We start from the raw sequence: 19,845 nt of genomic DNA, 5'->3' as shown, positions 1-19,845 counted from the left end.
ACTCTTCTTGGTTGACCTGGCAGAGTTGCTTGCAGCTTTGCCCTTCACAAACCTCCCAGCTTGTGGCCCTTCAAGTGATCTGATTTTCTACAAACTTTTCTGAAAACATTTACTTATCTGCAAAGATCTTCAGCTCCTCTAGACCTTGATTAACTAACATTGACTGTCCTGGTTCCCTGAGAGACTCTTCTTACCTTGACTTTGTGTCTTTACCTTTCTTCCAGGAAAGGGCTAATTTACTTTGCACTGGAGGGTTGAAAAAGTACTTACCAGTTTATGAATTGTTAATCTGTTTTATTCCCCAATCTCACCTTTGCACCAAACTCAGGATCTGATGTCAGTGTCCTATCTATTTAAGTCACCTGAGGGTGTAGGAAGTGTCTGTGTGCAACCCCCAATGGGTATCATCTGTTTAGAGAAACCAAGATGTGATTTGAAGTATATTTTGAAGTTACATGTTTTACTCTCTTCTGAAGGAGTATATAACTGACTGTTAAATTAATAATTGTTTAATCAAGAAACCTTTAATGTAAGAGTTTATTTGAATAATTGCCATTGTAGTTCTCTGTAAAAGCGCTATTGACCCCTCTTGAGATAAGCCTGTCTGCTCAGCCACACTAACAACCTGTGTAGTACAGACTTATACCAAAGGTTGGGTTAACTATTACCAGGAGGACAAGGTTGCTGTAGTCTCCCAAAGGGTACTGCACACAATCTTGCCTAAGAACTTTGATGAAAGCGTCCTCAATGTTTATTATCTTGATGTAAATCTGTGTCATAGGTATGAGTGATCACTCAACCGATGACACGTCACGATGTTTAAGACCGGGCGCATGTACAGGTTTAAGATCAATGGGGACAGGCACCCCTGTAGCACCCCACACTTACAATGGGGTTGGAGGTGTAGTCCCCACATATCAGCTGCTGGGATCTGTCTGCCAAAAAAGACCCAAACCATTTGATGGCCTGTTTGGAGACCTTACCAACTCTGCTTAGCCGGTCCAATATGACTCTGTGATCAATAGTCTCGAAGGCCGCGGATAAGTAGAGCATCAAAGAGTGGTAGCCCGCCGCCTTAACCAACCTCCTAAAAGTCGTCATGTGCTGCCAGCAGGGCTGTCTCTGTCCCATTCTTCGGATGGAATCCTGATTGAAACTCATCCAGCAGTGCCTCCTTTTCGTTTGAAGTTGGGAAGTGACCACTTTCTCCAATACTTTGGCTGGCCATGATGGGCCAGCAACCGGCTGGTAGTTTTTAACACAGCCGGATCTAAATTGGGTTTTTTTCAATAGTGGTGTCACTGACTTGATTTTTAGTGCGTCAGGGACCCAGCCCTGTGTCAGAGATTTGTTCACAAAGGTGGTCATAAAAGGTGCAATATTTTGGGCTAATTTTCAATTAGAGGGAATGTACCAGTTCTTCTGTCACCGGTTGAAACTCAAAACTCCCCTCAGTCCCATGACCCGCAAGTGCTACATCTGCCTGCGGGTCCGGGGGCCCGAACTCCCCCGCAGATGCCCCAATGCTCTTCTGTATTGCTTCTATCTTTACTTTGAAAAAAAGATTGAATGCATTTGGCTGTACCTGTGAAGGACCAAGAGATGCGGATATACAATTTGGCTTGCAGAAATTAGAGACCACCGAGAACACTTCCCTAGGTTGGTTCCCAGCGTGTTCAATCTCCCCATGGAGAAAGTCCCTTTTGGCCTCAAAGATGGCTCTGTAGGTCTTCAACGACGTCTTAGCATTATTGGCATTGTCTGCTAGCTTACTTTTTTTTCCATGACTTGTCAGTTTGCCGCCCCTGCTTTTGAAGTGGGACCAGAGATTGAGTAAATCAAGGCTTAGAGACCCTAATGCCCTTGGGTTTCAATGGGGCATATTTGGAGCAGATTGCTTCCAAGATTAACGTGCTTGTATTAAAACATTCCTCACTCGGCAACATATTGTCGAAACTTGCCAACTTCATCCTCACTTCACCAGGTATCTTAGCTAGATTACTGACTTTGCAAGTGAGGCCAGGTGGTCTGGCAGTCACCTCCCCTGTCCATTTTCCTCCCATAGCTAGGTCAGTTTGAACTGCTGTCTTTGAAAAGCTGCTTCCTCGTGTGTTCGGCCTTGCTCAAAATGTGCTCCTGTGTGCCACCTTTTATCCCAGTTGGGGAAGGGAAAGGGCAGTTAGGTGTGTAGTTGTTGCCAATTGCCTGATTCTGCCTGACCCATGTGTATAGGAGCAGCTGATTGCTTCTGCAGGAAGTCCCGCCCCCATTCTTCCTATATGTTGGAAAGCAGAAATTGCGACCTGCATGTCACAAGTGATTGTGCCAATTCCACTGAGTCCTTGAGAAAAGGTATCCATTGAGAAGACCCTATATGATATACCACCACAGAGATGACAATCTCTTGGAGGAGATCCCCCGAAGGAATATGAAGATGAAAGAAACAGAGTTGGTAACGTCAAAGAAGAAAGCATGACACACTGAGAAGAATGGTTAAAGAAGATGATGCATAGACCTTATAGAATCAGATGACGGAGTAAAGAATAGAGTACGCTTTCATATGCGGAATGGAGATTGCACGTGTGAGGAGCACTGCAGAAAATGCAAGCCATTTTATAACTGTACAGATGGAGCAACGCAAGTAGATTAAGTAATCAGAAAGGCTAGCTAATGGACTGTAGTGAATAGTCTGCAGGCGGTGCCGCCATTATATAGAATCTGAACATCGGTGTCACACATTTAGTAAGCTCAGACCTGTGAAGACAGAAGGATCGAAAGGCTGTGTTGCAGTAAGAAAAGCAGCTGAAGAACGAGGAAAGGCCTGGAATAGCTGTCTGGCCTGGTGTCAAAGGATGGAGTGGCCAAGAACCGGTTATCAATCCTTGAACAGTTAACCTGAGAAGCTGAATCAACCCTTGATGGAAATAGCAGTTGGGCATACAGACCAGAACTGCGATAAATGTGTGCCTATACTCCCTTTTATTCTCGGGAGCAATGATACTTTGCAAGGACAAGTTCAAAGACCATCTGAATTGCAGATGGGATGTGCAATGATAGATGTTGGGCTAATTGGGTGGGAAGACATGGTCAAGTCCACCCGCTGGCACCAGCTTACGTGCTGCTAGTGAATCGAATGTTCCAGAAGGATACAAGCATGCCAACCAATATTAGAGGGCCATATAATGAAGGGCTTTATAGTTTGATAGCCAATGGTGTACCATGTATCTAATAACCGATGAAGATGACTTGCACTAGAGGTGGGCATATGTTGTCCACCTGACTGTAGAGACCCAATCACAACCCTATCCCTTAAAGAATACTTGGATGTTCCCCTTAAACCAGTCACAAACCCCCATAGGTTTTCTTAGTTTGCCATGTAGTATGACGTCACATATGACAAGGTTTTGCTATAAAAGAACTGTTTTTTTTAATGAAATACATTGAGATGATGAGGTGCTACATCTGTTGATGTCCGTTGTAACTCCCTGTTTTCGACAATTGAAAATAAGTTGAGAGACTTTGCCAACTTCCTGAGTCTTATTATTTGGTGTAAATTATTCAGCATCCCCATCCTTGTATGAAGTGTTACTGATTTAAGGGACCCCCTCTGAGTTTACTTGTGTTGGGACATGTCGGTAAACAGCTCTGGTATTAGTCCGCTGTCGCTCATGGTGTGAAAAAGTGTTTGTGTTGGAAAGGGGCTGAAGGTAGAGTTTGAGTATCCTACTGGACCGTATGGGGAAAAGGTGTCTTAAGGAAGGGTATACCGCGTCTCGCCTTTCGGCGTCCCACTTCCACTCCCCGAAGGACCCCCATCCAGGTGGTCCACCACCAGTAACTGGATCCAATAGAGATGGTGTGTCCTGGCCACCTAGATGACAGATCCCCGGGGAATAGTAAGTGAGACGCCTGCAGGTTTCTCACAACCCCTTCTGAAAAGTAATACGTGTTGGTACTGTTTTATTATTCTTAACTGAATGAGTGTATAAGCTTACCAATAGGGTTTACCTACCTTGAAATGCATAGTGTCTTTAAAGTGTACCATTGGGTTTTGCTTTCGCTGATCTGCTTAGTGCATTTCTAAAAAAAAAAAAAAAAGTATTGGCGTTAATACTGGTCTTTGAGTTGCTTGTAGCCCCACTTAAAAGTATATGGGTCTTTGCTTAGCTTGACCAGCTGCTGCTCTTCTAAATTAGTAACATTGGGCTGTGCTTTCCCTGAATTGCTTAGTGCATTCTAAAAGAATTGAGTGCTATACTTCTCATTGAGTAGCTTAAGGCCCTCCAGAAAGTATATGAGTTAGATTACTAGCTCTGAACTGGGTTCTACAAAGTAATAGCTGTTACAAGGTGTATACTTGTAACTGGGGTGGTCTATCAAGTGTTTTCTGTAACCGAGCGTCACTCCATGACTGATGGGATCTACTGCCCTTGAATTACAGATTGTATTTTAAAAGTATACATAACTGATTTTACTCCTCAAGATTAGCGGACTGCCATTCTGAATGTGTTGTAGGTTTGACTCACCTTGACTGCTTAGTGTATTCTTAATAAGGTTATACTTTGTGTTGTAACCCATAAGTATTGAGTTGGTTTTTATAATTGTTCATATGAGATGCTCTAGTACTTGCCTCCCCAAGATTTATCTTGGCCTATTTATATAAAAACTCTTTATTTTTACAACTCATTGTTTCAGTGTTTCTTTGGACCATATGTATGTTAGTTCCTTTGTACCAAGCTGCATCCCTCCCTCCTAAGATCAGACTGGCTGGTCTCTCTATGCTACCAAATGGTGGTACAGCCTTCTACTAAGAATGGGGTTGTGTACTGTATCGGATAGTCGGACGTTAGAAAGAAACTGTCCTAATAGTGTGTATGTGTTGAACTCGGTGAACCAGCTATGAGGAGTATTCAGGGATACTGCCGGAGAAGCTCTCCTTTTGGACTTCCCATTCACACACAAGGATATTGTACAGTTTAATCCTCCTACCCCCAAATTCAGAAGGACATTAAAATATTGGATTCTTAAACTTGTGCTGCAGACTAATGCTAGAGTAGATAAATGACTTCTCTCTACTGGTGAAGTGCCAATTTTCTTGGAGCTTAAATCTAGCTTCGTTCTCTGCTCTCGTACCAAGCTTAACTTCTGCACTTAACCCAGGGCCCTGTTGGGCTGGATGCGTTTGTTCCCCCCACCCCCTCTTCCTGACACCCCTGCCTGTACGCTTGCATTGCCTAAAAGGTACTAGTATGTTTCTTTCCTGTCTACCCACCCCCCTTCTGTTACGGTCCTCTCTACCTAGATTGGTTGAAACTGTAACACTTCATGCACATGCACTAGGAAAAATGCTGTCAGGCCTAGCATGTTAGTTTTCTGTTTAGATCATTCAGAAACTTCAAGGCCTAAGAATGATTACTTTCTTCCCTTGTTCCCTTCCTGCCTTGAGTTGCTTTGAAGCACTCCACCTGTGTATAAGCGCTGTATTACATTTACTTACCTGCCCCAGGCAACTGGTTCTTTGACTCAAATATATTTTCTTTGCTTTTAGGTGGTTGTTGGGCCGGATATCACACTTCCCGAAGAGACTGTGATTTCTCTGCACCACCCAGAGGAAGGGGACGATGATGACGAGTTCAGTGATGATAGTGCAGATACCAAGCAAGAGAAGAAGGCCAAGAGCAAGGGTAATACTTCGAGTTAGCCTGAGGAGGCTAACCAGTGTATTTATTCATCGTTCTCAGAAAAAGTCATTCAGGATCAATACAGATTTATAAAAAGGCACCAGGGAGTTTAATGTTTTGGAAAATCTTTATACTGTGCCAAATCATCAGCATAGTAGCCTCGGAGAACCTTGGTTTGTCTAAAAAAAAGAAAAAAAAAAAAAGCATCCAATGTCCCGGTCGGAGTGTTTCCAGACCATAGTCTGTGAAGGGGTTGAGGGAAAGAAAAATAGGGCACTCAATAATGTTGAACACGGTAAGACAAAGGAGCAAAGTAGTGATTGTTAGCTTTGACACGTGGAACTTGAACGAATAGTGCAGAAACAAATAAGTTTGTTCCAAGGTGTTAGTGGATGAGAGTTTTACTTGTGGGTAGGTTAATAGAAGCTTTTTTTTAATATTGGTGTATTTCTGAATGGTGGATTTGAGATGTGCTCAAATTACCCTTTGACGCATGGGTGGTCTGAGATGGCATTTAGTGTCTCGGAGGGCGGGGGGTAGGGGCAACTTCCAAACCAGAGGGCAAAGAGCGGCCCAGTCCAGGATGGCTCTACTGTGTCTGATTATGTGAAGGGAAACCTGGGGAATAACTGGTGAAAGGATGTTCGACATGGAAGAAAACTCTGCAAGCCTTGGCACTTGACTACTGGCCTATATGTCTTGGACCCTGTCCCCAACCGGCCACTGTAGTGAAAAGCCTGGGCATTAAAATTCTGACGTCAGGCTATAGCGAGGCACAGGTCTCCATAGTATGCTGCAGCGGCTTCGCTAAACTTAGGGTACTTAGGAAGGTGCTCCCATTCCTGCCGAAAAATGCCAGGAGCAAAATTGTTACTTCCGCCGTTATGGGTGCCATTGACTATTGCAATGACATCTATTTGGGGCAACCGCTGGTGTTACTCCAGTGACATCAATTTTTTCAAAATGCGGCCGCTAGGCTGGCTCTGAGCGTCCCTAGACTTGCACACACTCTATCTTCTGTGTCGCATTCAGTGGCTCCCAGTTAAGTCTCAGGTAGAGTTTAAAATCTTGTGTATGGTCTATCGGGCCATCCATTCCACAGGGGCTTCGTTTCTTCAGTCAACGCTGCCCCTTTATAAAGCCAAGAGAAATCTTCGATCGACTGACCAGCTTTTGCTGATTGTCCCCCGCTTTCGACGCTCTCGGTTGGATGGCAGATCCCTTTCAGTGCTGGCTCCCACATTGTGGAATGCGCTCCCGCCACATGTTGGGCGTATTCAGACTCTATCTGCCTTTCACAGGCAGTTGAACATACTTGTTTTAGCTTGCTCTCCCTGCCTCCCTATCTAGCAGCCTGCTGCATAGCGCCTTGATGCTTTTGGGTCTGTGCTGCGCTTTATTAATTTGTGTCTCTCCTGATGGGTTTCCATGCAATATATTAAGTTGAACAGAAATGCCTGAGGTGTACGGTCATTGTGGTCTCGGGCATAGGTTTGTCTCAAGAGTGGTGTATCGTGCCCCCGCCTGTGATCCCGATCTTGGTCTGCAAGAGAATTGCAAGGGGCAGCTTTAGGCAAAGTTTGTATGCAGGACGCTTTGGGAACCACTAAACACAACTAGGGCTACAGGTGTAAGCAAAACCAACCTTTGGTACAAGTCTGTACTACAGTTTTGTTAGCGGAGCTGAGCAGCCAGGCTAATCTCAAGAGGGGAATGTGAGCAGTAATGATGTTACACAGAGGTCTACAATCAAAAGTGTTCAAGTAAACTCTTACACTCAACGTTTCTTTGATTAATACTTATTAATGTATTTATCTGTCAGTTATAAAACATTCATAAGAAGGAGGCAATATAATCACACTCAAATATACTTCAATACTATTTCAGAATACTTTTCAAGAGGAGTAAAAGGCAAAGATTATTAGAATTTGAAAGGTTAGAATTATTCTTACAGTGCAAATACTTTGAGTTCACCAGAAGAGTCAATTCAGTTCAATAGGCTATGCCAAAGTCTTGGATAGGATAAAGCGGTTCTGGTAAGTAAAGGGTAAAGTCTCGGCACAAGTTCTTGGAAGTAGTTTGTAAAAATAAGTCTTATGTTGGGTTACAAGCTGATTAGGCCTGCGAGTTGCGAAAGTTTCAAGCACTTTCACTGCGAGAGGTAAGTACTCTGTCTGATTTCACAGTACCTTACAAATGAAGAAAAAGATGCAGATGAAGACTTCTGTTCCTGGCAGTTCCTGCAGATCTCGCTGTTCCTCCGTCGTGGGGCAAGAGGGAGGACGCCGGGGGACTCCTGCACTGCACGGGGACTGGTCCAAAAGCTGGCACTTGGCAAACTTCAATTCCGGTAGCTGTAGTAAAGCACACAAACTGGTGTCCCTCTCCCTGGATATTGTCGAGTTGATTGGTCCCACCAACTCAAAGGGAGAAGTCGTCCTTGTAGGGGGTTTTCTGTGGAGGTGAACTTGGCAATTCATGCTGCAGCAGGGCTTCACCGGGCAAACCAACGGTCCTGAGTTGCAGCAGCTGTCCTCTTCAAGTTCGTCTTTGGTTCTTTCGTTCCACTGATCGACTCTGCTTTCCAAGCCAAGGGACTCGCCTTATATTCAGTACTCTCCCATTCATTCCAGCCTAGCTGTCACTCACCCAGCAGGGTGGCTGTCCTTGCCGGACTGTCAGCCAGCCAATCACCGCAGAGTGCATTTGGGTCGCCTAGGAGCCTAAGCACAGGGCGTTTCGGGCACCTTCCTCACTTCCTGCCCACCCCAGACACTCGGGCACCAGAGGCAGTCTTCACTCCTGAAGCCTGCCAAAGGCGAATGAACAAAGGAACCAAACTAGGTTTGGCGCGCAGAGCAAAACTCTAGAGGGACCTTTCCACAAAGAAATACCGGGACCTGTTTAAACAAAGGGGGCTCAGATGCCATCTTGAAAAAGATGGCACCCGCTATTTAACACTACTGGTGTTCGCGGTTGGGAAAAATGATGGTAGTTTGTTGTAAAAGCACTGCCACCTGCCATTCTGAGAGGAAAGGGTGGCATTTGACTGCTACATGAGTGTCTAGACACAGGGGATACTAAGTAACCCCTCCAGCACTCTTTTGTAAGATAGGGTGTGCTAGGTCTAGGAATTTAAAAGACTAGCAAAGTCAATTTCCTTACTCTAGGAAACAGTAGTTTATCCCAAAGAAAGTATTTAAACCTTGGGAAAGCCTAAAAAGGTTTCCCTGTGCCACTGCACTGAGGCTGCTGTGTGTCACACATGTAAAGATGATGCCTATGGAGTTGGATAGAGTTCATAACCAAAAGAAACACAAGAGTAAAACGCATTTCAAAACCCATGAGCGAGTGGAAAAAGGGTCACACTCTCTCCAGGTAAAAAAATCAAGTCCTCAAAATCCAGCAAAGTTGCTTGGGGGTCTCTAAGGTGAAGGGAATTAGCACATTTATGAGAATTCCCCTTAACACAGCTGAGGAGGGTTGCATGATGGCCTTTGGTTTTCGACCGGTATACCCTGGAACCATGGTGGTTTTGTCAGATGGGTGTTACCGTAACCTGACAGACCCCCAGGGGACATATTGGTTTGCACAGCCGATTTGTCAAGAATGAAAGTCCAGAGTAGAGTTTGCGAAAGGTGAATTAGGTGGGCACACAAGGGACAAGACATGAGTGTGTTGATGGCCCCTCAGGGTGCCATACTAGCCTGCTGCAGGTTGGTGAAATGGGAAGGAATAGTGTAATCTGATAATGTATTGTCTTTGTGCAATCGCTGCATAACTCGAGTTCCCTCACAGGGGTCTGCGTATGTTGCATTACTGTCAACATGCATGATTGTCACCCTTGTTGATTGCATAGAGCTTTATTCCGCTATTAAACTGACTCATGTCATTTAGGGCAAGCCACTGGGAAATCTTTCAGGCTGCAAGCCAAGAATATAAAAATCTGTGGGGCCAAAGGTCTGCACTGGAAGGCTCTGAATAGCCAGTTCTTTAGTAGGAGTAAGCGAGTGACCTGAATGATTCTTGCATGTTACAGTGGCATTCACTATGTAGGTCCTCTGCTGACAAAACAGCCCTGATGCTGCTGCCTTAGCAGTGATTGGGCTCTCCAGTACACATATGGAGATTCCTGTTGCAACATGGAGACTGGGTCCATAAATAGGTGGTTGCTGGGCTCCTCTGTGAATAATCTGTTTATATACCACCCTTTCCCAAAATATCCCTGAGCTTCTTTTGCCTAGTTGGATTAATAAGTGACCGTATCATGAACCCACATAACTTAAGGAAAACTGCTCAGTTAACTGGACAACCTTTCATTTTCAGGCACTGAAGAGTGTTGGAAAGATTTTAACTTTATTGCAAAATCTCCCTCTCTTGTGCGACCCCCAGAACTTTTTGCTGCACTGGTGGATTATTTTTCTCAATACCTCAGTTATAGGTAACCTTTTTCCACACTCTTTAACTCTTTTTATGGGTGTCATTTTTAAGACTCTCGTAGTGTCCTTTGAATATTATCCTCTTTGACAACTTTTGGCATATACATCCTATTGTTGCTGGGTTGCCCTTTGGGCTCCCCTTTTAATTTTCTCTAGCTAACCTTGTGAGAACTACAGTTCCCAAGGATAGAAAGGATATTTTATCCTATCTAAACTTTATATTGATGGGACCACCACACTCCACCTTATGTGGAGTGTTGGGGGCGATACAGCATATCACCTTTTTCATTCTCACTGTAACGTTTTGGTTACAGGGACAAGCTTACTCTAAATGGCTGGTAGCAGTAAACCTTTTTATTAATTCGGTGCACCTTTACTGCCAGCTGTTTCCACAGCTGCGGTAAAGGCACCCAAGGGTGCCCATTTTACCAAAATTGGCTCTTTTTAAATTTTTTGTGCATTTTAGTGTTCCTAATCCTTTCTCTGTCCCCCTCCCCCCTTCATATCCGGGGCGGGAAAGTCCTTTGTGTTAATTTCATCTTCGGTGGCAGACCTTGGTCAAGTGTACACAGGCTCCAGTCCAGAGTGTCTGTGAAGGCAGGAAGCTAGGAAGAGACCAAAACTCTGCACCCCTTTGTCATCCAGCGTGTGAGAATCCAATTCAAGCTAGGCGGCTGGCTTTCCTGAAAGGACTGGAAACCCCACCACCCCGCCTACCAGTTGAATGTGGCATGTATGTTTGATTGGATGGGCTCCTCTATAAAAGTCAGATCTTGAAAGCTAAAGAGGTAGACGACCACTGGACCTGAATCCGAAGGTGAAGAAACCACGACGGCTGAGACGATTTCCAGCGACTGGAGAGCCGGATGTGTAACCGGAAACAAGAGGGATGGCGTCCTGCCACTTACTTTTAGGCTCTTTACATATACAATTTGGTAAAGGCTAAGTAATTCAGCATGCTAAGTATGGCACAAGCCATTTCATTAGGCTAACTGACATACGTGTTCAAAAAGACGAGCAATGGAGACCTTAAAAAATTACACTGTAGCTCTTTTATTATTTAGCCAGTGTTCGTAAGTGCAGAGAGTTTTCTGCATTCAGTTTAACATGAAACTTGTTTAGTTTTTTTGCTATATATATAAAAATCGAAGCACATTCATTTTATTTAACAAATGCATCAAAGACACAATAGCAGCAAATGCTTTAAGAGAGATTAACAAACGAAACATACAAATGCTCAGTCATTGGTGGTTTTCCTTAATGGGCAATAAATGCAAAACATGATATGGTGTTACAACACTAGGCAAACTGCTATTTGAAGAGCGTGGAGTCAAAGCCATGTGTCAGAGAAAGGGTATTGTTTCTTTCTGAAACTAAGTCTATTGTTGTTGACTCCTAGGAAAAAGGGACCTAGTCGTTGGTCAACGTCTAGAAAAGAATCGATGTGTAACCGGAGCCTGCTGTTACCCTTCCTTCCAAGCAACTTGGGGACTCTGAAAACAATGACCCAGATCCTGGTGAGATCCACTAGACTCAAGAAATGCATTTTGAGCCATCTTCCGATGGGCTGTGACCTTGCCAGGCTGCAATACACCAATACCCTGGGATCTCGAGCCATTGTGCGGTGCGCGGTCTTCCGAATTGAGCTGAAACTTTGGTGGCATCCTGCTGGACATCCAGAGACATGAATTGAGCCTGACAAGTCTCCTCACCGGAGTGCTGGATCTTGCAAATGACGAGTAGCTGACTGTCAATATTCAGTCTTCATCTGGCTCCTGGAAAGGGTGCCAAAACCACAGAGCTGCATCTAGCCGCAAAGATACTCTAGCCTGGAGCCTTCCCTGTTGATCCCGCCTGCAAAATCCGTTCCAGTGTCATGTCTTAATGAAGAGGAATTCATTGACCAGGTTTTTGGCTGCAGATCCTGAAGTCTCCCCGACTGAAAACTATTCTTCTGTGTTGGCTGGGATATTTACTTGGCGTAAATTTTTCTGATGCCAGTGTATCTTTGGGTTTTTTCTTGTGATTGGGAGGCCTCTCATTCAGTTCACCTAGGCCCACTACTGGAATCCTCCTAGGGTGTCTTCTCAGAAGTCCCTGGACCCTTTCAACCTCTCTAACTTGAGATACTTTTTGTTTAAACAGTCTTCCTGAGGAACCCAGATTTTTGCTTCTTCTATCCCTATCCTGAGCTGCCTGTTGGACACTAATAATAATAAATAATAATTTTGCATTTATGTAGCGCTACGAACCCTCAGGCATTTGAGCAATGCTTATTACCCACGGTGTGTGGTGCTCATTTATCGACCTTGGAAGGATGAAAGTGAGTTTGGCCCTGGGATTCGAACCTGCGTCTGCAGGCTCTGCACAGATGTCAGTGAGTGCTCTACTCTCTGTGCTATCTGACACTAGAGGCCTAGTGATCCGCCCTCCCCCTCCTGCTACTGGGAACACTCATGCTCCAAGAATAGGGAAAGACGTCTAAGGTTTGGGTCTATCGCTTGGAAAAGAGAACAAGTGTTTAAAAGTGTACTTACTTGTACAAGAGTTGATTTATAACTGCTCACTATCAGAGCGAGTTACCAAAGTTCTTACTTACCTTGAATGTGAACAAATTGATTGAAATTTGGGGGGGTAACGCGCGCTCTGGCTACAATAAATTCAGCAGATAATTTCTATATTAGATTAATACCTGAGATGTACATTTAGGTGAATATGAGATATACAATAAACACAGTTAGGCTAGCCAAATTTATTCCATGTGGTGTACAGCCTGTCGTTCTCAAGGCTGTGAAATGTCATTATTCAAAACATAGCAGTGTCCAAAATTAAAACACATATTTTTAGTATGACCAAGGTGTGCATTGGAACATACACAATCAAATTTACAGAATAGATATAACCAAAACATTTAAACAAACCAACATATACCACATTCGAGGTTGAAAGCAGCGATTTGCAACTGACTGGTCAACATTTTGGAGAGAAAACAAAATTGAAAGACATTTATAAACATGGTGAATCAAATTGGCATATTGACACATGATCATCAAATTCCAAATGTATGCTATTTTATTTCTGTAAATGAAAGAAAAAGAACGTTCCAGATGGAGGAATAATGTGAAGCCAACTGACTTGCCACCATGAATTGATGCAAGTAATGCCCATGGAAGTGTTGTTATACATATTGCGCTATTGAAGTATCACTGCAAAAGCACCCTAAAAGTGTGAATTCCAAGAAAGAAAAATGATGTCCCATGTGGGTTGTTACGCTTTTAATAGTGAGATGAGTTGCAAAGCTCAATAAAAAATAGTTTGGATTACCCTATTGCTGCATTGTGTGAATCCGTCACCTAAAATCATGGTCACAATAGTCCATGAGCTGATCACTCTGTTTTTTGTATATCTCATTTCTGATGTTTGTTAATCTGCTTAGAATCACATGCTGTGCATAGTCCGACATCCAGTGGTCACTGCGGAGTATTGCATCTTGTTTTTCAAAAGTCGAAAAGGGGACGTCGACATAGGCGTGTCTGTAATACTATCCCTATAGTGACGTGTAGTGTACCCAAAATCCCTCGCGGGTCGAGGTACCTCAGATTGTTTTTTACCGCCCAGAATACTGGTCGCCTTATGCAGAGCTCGTAAGAGACATTGCCATTTACCATTTTTTCGACCCTTGGTCGAGATGTCAGCTATTGTTTAATTTAAACACCTCCAGCCCTCTTTCGACGGCCATTCAACTTCTCCGCCGAGTCAAGATCTTTGGCTGTGGTTTTCGACAGAGGCGATCCTATTGGCGCTGCCGAACACGTGGCCTGGTTTCGCCGGCCTACACAGTAGGGAGAGTGGGGGTTGTTGTGGACATTTCTGTTTCTTCAAGAATGCCTTTCTCCCCACTTTCCATCCGAGTCGTTATCACTGATTTCATCCTCAGCTATGGAGGGGACTCCTTTTAGATTTTGCCCTCATAACGGCAAATTTCTGTGGAAGGACAAGCATAAGTGGTGTAACCGCTGCTTACCCCTCGACCACAACGAGGCCGGCTCTGCGGCCTGTAAACTCCTTCGTCCAAAAACTTTGAAGGAACGCAAGGTCAAATGAGGGCAGCCTACGGCATGTCGAAGGCTGATTCCTCACCCGCGGACACCACCGCTGAGTGTGACGAGGGGATACTGATAACGCTACCTCTGTAACAGAGGTTGTCCACCTCTCAATGGAGCGCTCCCGCTCCATCGAGTCTGTCCCCGGCCCCGAAAAGCTCGGCTCTGGCCCTACTTATGGGGATGTACACCCCGGCAACGCTGAAGCACACGAAAAAATCACTAAACACACAACCCAGGGCCATTCGTCGAGTAAATCGAAGAAGGCCACAGCACCAACGGAGACGCCAAATTTAACGGCAGCCTCTGCTGACTGTAAGGGTCGCCAGCCCTCCATGCAGCCGCATTCGCGTTTAGCGACTGGGGGCCGTCTTCAACTAAGGGCGCTACCACCATAACGTCTGTCGAGACACCTCGTAAGAAGGCATCTGTCGACGGTAAGGTACCGGCTCTGCCAAAAACTACTCACGACCAGCCCTCTACAGAGAAACTAGTCGTGGAAAGCATAGCTAGAATGTTCCCCAAAGACTCACAGAAACGGCCGGTGAAGGAGTCACCAAGGCCCGTTCAGAAGAGCAGAGAGACGCTGAAATCTACGGAGGATACGCCGGAACCTCCCCCCACGTCAAAGGGAAGACCCAGAGATACGTCCCCAGAGCCGGGCCCTCGAGAAGGGTTTTCAGAGGGCGACCGGGGTATATCCTCCACGCTATGGGAGAGATCTCGACGCCTATAGGCGGAGGAGCAAGCCTTTCCGCCCAGTGGACTGGGAAAGATTTGAATCGTGTATGGACAAGCTAGTTTGTGTCCACTTCTGAACACATTATACCCAAAAGGCCAAGGGAGGTGCTCCCTGAAAACCCTAGGACTGAATTCCCAAGACTATTTGACCCACTTTAGGAAGAAATTGATAGATATGACCTCACTGAAGAGGATCCACATTTTCAGGGAGGCGAAGAATTCCTAAATACTGAGGCTCTACAAAACCCTGAGGGGACTTTGAGGAAGACCCAGACATATGTGAACCACAGCCCTGGCAGTCACCAGGAGCGTCTACAGACCCTGATGTTTTAGATCTGCCTTCTCAGACCACACCGGTCAGAGATCCTTCGCCTGTGGATGATCAACCCACTTTCATTGCAATGCTACGCAAGGCGGCAGCACATTTTCAAATTGACACAGGTGAAACTACCCCAGAAGTAGATTTTGTTGAGAAAATAATTAAGGAAAAACCCTTCTTGCCTCAGTCAAGAGATGCCTCGTTTCCTCTTTATCTACACCTGCATTGGTTAGAGGGGTCAATCCAAGAATCAAAGCTTTTTAGCCCCTCACCTTCTGATCCCTTATATATTGGGGGTCATTCCATACCTGATTCCTTGGTAGTAACCACGAGGAAAAGGGCGGGGTTTCCACTATCTACTAGCGAAGCACCCTCGGACAAAGAGGGGAAGAAGCTTTATGCCTTAGGAAAGAGGATTACATCCTCGGCAGCTTTTTCCACGTGTATTGCCAACAATACAACTTTGTTGGCTAGCTGCAATGATGCCCAATGGGGACTGTTGCGCGAAGGCCTACAAGAAGCCCCTGAGCCCTTGTGAACACGCTTATTAGCCACTGTGACAGAAGGTACTCAGGTAAACCAAAGCAGCATCAAAAACACCTTAGATGCTGCGGAGACGGCTGGCCGTTCACTAGTCCAGGGTGTACTTCTTAAGCAACATGCTTGGCTCAGAAACTCAGGTTTCAAGCCAGAAACTCAGGCGTCCCTCATCAACAAACCCCTTGAAGACTCAGACTTGTGTGGCAAGGCGTTGATGACGCACTGGAAACAGCTAAGAAGGAACACGAAACTCTAAAAACCCCGGACCAAATCACAAGACCTCCTAATAAGTGAGGCTATGGCAACAGGCGCTTTTTTCATGACCAACGACCAAAATCGGCAACAACAATACACCTCAGCCGGCAACTGGTCCTCCCCTCAGGGAACCAGTGGACAGTATGCACAAAGGGGACAACGTTGTGGCAAGGGAAGAGGTCGGGGCTCTACTCCCAGAGGCTCCCCGGCTACCAACACCAAATGACCCAAAAGTTCGGGTCCCCTCCCATGCATCTCCTGTTGGGGGCCAGTTAACATCATTCCTGCAAGCATGGGAGGGAATTACCACAGACCGCTGGGTACTGTCAACAATAGCCCATGATTACTGGATCGAATTCAGTCGATCCCCAACTTTCAGACCCCCAAGGGGAAGATGCCTATCACCGGAACACCTCCATTATTCTTCAGGAAGTCAAACTGCTGCTGGAAAAAGGAGCAATAGAAGTCGTGCCTCTGTCACAGGTAAAGGAGGGTATTTTTTCAGTGTACTTCCTTGTACCCAAAAAGGATTTAACCATGCGCCCTGTATTAGATCTGCGCCCAGCGAACAAATTCATGAAACCTCAAATTTCGTATGGTGACTTTGCAGGAGGTAATCCCCCTGCTGACAGAGGGGATTACATGGCAACACTGGATATGAAAGATGCATACTTTCATATTTCAATGTTGCCAACGCACAGGAAATACCTCAGGTTCACGATAGAAGGCAAACACTATCAGTTCAAAGTGCTACCCTTTGGCATATCCTCCGCGCTAAGGTTATTCACAAAGGTACTGGCAGTGGCAGCGGCACACCTGCGCAGGTTGTCCATTCCGGTCTACCCTTACCTCGACGACTGGCTCATAACGGGATTCCTACGAAACATGCTTCTCAAATGCCCAAAAGACTGTAGACCTTTTGTTCGACCTGGGCTTCTCCATCAATGAGAAGTCCAGTCTAGACCCCAGCCAAGTCAAGCAATTCCTAGGGGCTCTAATTCGAACAAAGGACTGCCTCGTCTTCCCCTCCAAAGAGAGGGTCCAAAACATGCTGTTTCAGATCCCTCAATATGTAGCCGGTCGAGAGGTGACGGTACGCAAGGCCATGCGATTGCTAGGGATGATGGCGTCATGCATTTATTTGGTACCTCAAGTGCGCCTGCGCATGTGCCCATGTAAGAGTGGCTCAACAGCCAGTGGTGTCAGGCCAGCAGACAATGGGACGATCTAGTGGTGGTCTCGCAGGCCTTGGTTCTCTCGCTGCAATGGTGGTCGAAGGAAAACCTTGTGTTGGGGAAACCATTCGCCACTCCCGCAGTTGAAGCCACTTGAACCACAGACGCATCCCTCACAGGACGGGGGGGGGGCTCACCTATCCCATCAGACTGCACGCACAGTTTGGACTCCCAAGTGTGGCGTCCAAACACATAAACTTGCTGGAACTGCTGGCGGTCTTCAAAGCACTGAAGGCTTTCCAGACAGACCTACAAGGGAAGACGGTGCTGATCCTAACAGACAGCACCACGGCCATGTAATATCTGTACAAGCAAGGGGGCACTCACTCTCCAGGACTGTCCAAGCTGTCCCAGAACATCTGGAAGTGGGCTCTCAAACACAGTATGTTCCTGTTATCTCAACATGTACCAGGGGAACTCAATCTTCTGGCAGACGAACTCAGAAGAGACTTTGCTCTGCCTGCAGAGTACGAATAGCGACTGCACGAAGCCATCGTCTCCAATGTTTTCGCAGAATGAGGCTTCCCAGAGATCGACCTGTTGGCAACTCTGGAGAACACCCAATGCCAAGATTACGCCTCCAGGTACCCCCAGAACCGCTCTAAGGGGAATGGTCAGGGAAATTTGTCTACGCTAACCCCCCCCCCCCCAACACCCCCTACTCCCCTTCTCAACAAGATAGTGCACAAGATGCACGAGGAACCAGTTACCATGATACTGGTGGCCCCCATGTGGGCCCGCCAACCGTGGTTCGCTCATCTGATGGAGATGTCACTGTCTCCTCCATTGAAACTACCCTGCCCGTACAACATGCTGTCACAGGACAGGGGCCAAAGGCTGCACCCATGCCCACAGACCCTGAATTTAGCAGCCTGGCTTCTAAGGTCATAGAATTTGGACATTTGCAGCTTCCACAGAGATGCATGGACATTCTCAGAGAAGCCAGGAAACCGAACACCCGTTACTGCTACTCTAGCAAGTGCAAACGGTTCGTCATCTGGTGTAAGTCAAAGAGCACCAACCCCGTTGACTACTCTCCCACACAGATTGTTCTATACCTTACTCACTTGTTGGACTTAGGGTTAGTCTTTAATTCTATTAAAGTTCACCTAGCTGCACACACCGCCTACATTACGTCGCAACATAAGGTGTCATGGCGGAAACGTCCAGTTATTAAAGCCTTCATGGAGGGAGTGAAAAGAATTCACCCTCCTATATCTAACCCAGCTCCCCGATGGGACCTGAATGCTGTACTAACCAGGCTAATGTGCTCCCCCTTCGAGCCCATGCATAAAGCAACCCTTAAGGATCTCACTCTTAAGACTGCTTTCTTGATAGCTATCACCTCCATTAGGAGAGTGAGTGAACTACAAGCGCTCTCTATACTAGATCCCTTTGTAACAGTTCACAAAGACAAAGTGGTTCTACACACGCACCCTAGGTTTGCACCGAAGTTCATTTCAAAATTCCATATCAACCAGTCTATGGAACTACCAACGTTCTTTCAAAACCCATCAAACTTGGGAGAAAAGAGCTTGCACACACTTGATGTGCGCAGAGCGGTCATGTTTTATATGGAAAGAATTAGGCCACTGAGAAAGACTAATCAGTTCTTTGTCTCAGTGGCGGCAGGAAGAGAAGGAGATGCAGTCTCCAAATCCACTATATCTAGGTATATTGTCCAGTGCATCACTCTGTTACACTCTTGCCAAGAGAGAACTGCCCTTCAATCCTAGAGCACACTCTACTCAGGGCAATGGGGAATCCATGGCTTTCATTGCAAATGTTCCCCTAGAGTCCATTTGCAAAGCGGCAACCTGGAGTTCTGTACACACCTCACACCTGTTCCTTCTCACAACCCACCTCCAACTCCAGGTACTGCTCGCTAGTCTATGCACAGCATGTGATTCTAAGCAGATTAACAAACATCAGAAGATATGCATTACTTACCGTAAAAGCATTTCTGGTAGTTGTATCTGCTTAGATTCACATGCGCCCACCCTTCCTCCCCGCTCAGATGGAAGGAACAGACTTCTACTACTTTCTCTCTTTTCTGTACTCACTCAGGTTAGTCATAAGGCTCCCTCATGGCAGAATAAAATAGTGACCTCGACGCGTGAGGGATTTTGGGTATACTACACGTCACTATAGGGATAGTATTACAGACACGCCTATGTCGACGTCCCCTTTTCGACTTTCGAAAAACAAGATGCAAAACTCTGCAGTGACCACTGGATGTCGGACTATGAACAGCATATGAATCTAAGCAGATACAACCATCAGAAATGCCTTTACGGTAAGTAATGCATGTTATATTCACATAAATGTACATCTTGGATATTAATCGAATATTGAAATAATTTATTGTACCCGGAGCGCGAGTTACCTCCCCAAATCTCAATCAATTTGTTCATATTATATCAAAACCTAGTGGGTGGGTTTGTGGTTTTGGGATGCTCGCTGCCAGCTTAGAACGTTGAATGTTCTCAATCTCTGAGTGGTCACTAGCGCACAGTAACAGTATCAAACCTA

At 45.6% G+C, this 19,845-nt stretch overlaps 1 protein-coding gene across 1 annotated transcript in view; it reads left to right on the top strand.

Annotated features, from left to right (window-relative positions):
- EIF2B5 (eukaryotic translation initiation factor 2B subunit epsilon) overlaps positions 1 to 19,845 on the top strand; it is a 900,599-nt gene that overhangs the window by 369,468 nt on the left and 511,286 nt on the right. Inside the window, exon 9 of the mRNA XM_069618834.1 lies at positions 5,549 to 5,684. Within this exon, the coding sequence (XP_069474935.1) occupies positions 5,549 to 5,684 (136 nt within the window). The remainder of the gene's footprint in view (positions 1 to 5,548; positions 5,685 to 19,845) is intronic.

Source organism: Ambystoma mexicanum, chromosome 10 (genome assembly GCF_040938575.1).
Source record: "Ambystoma mexicanum isolate Mex_15411 chromosome 10, UKY_AmexF1_1, whole genome shotgun sequence".
Classification (NCBI taxonomy): domain Eukaryota; kingdom Metazoa; phylum Chordata; class Amphibia; order Caudata; family Ambystomatidae; genus Ambystoma; species Ambystoma mexicanum.
The sequence above is the reverse complement of the archived record's forward strand: the minus strand, read 5'-3'. Positions and strand labels throughout refer to the sequence as shown.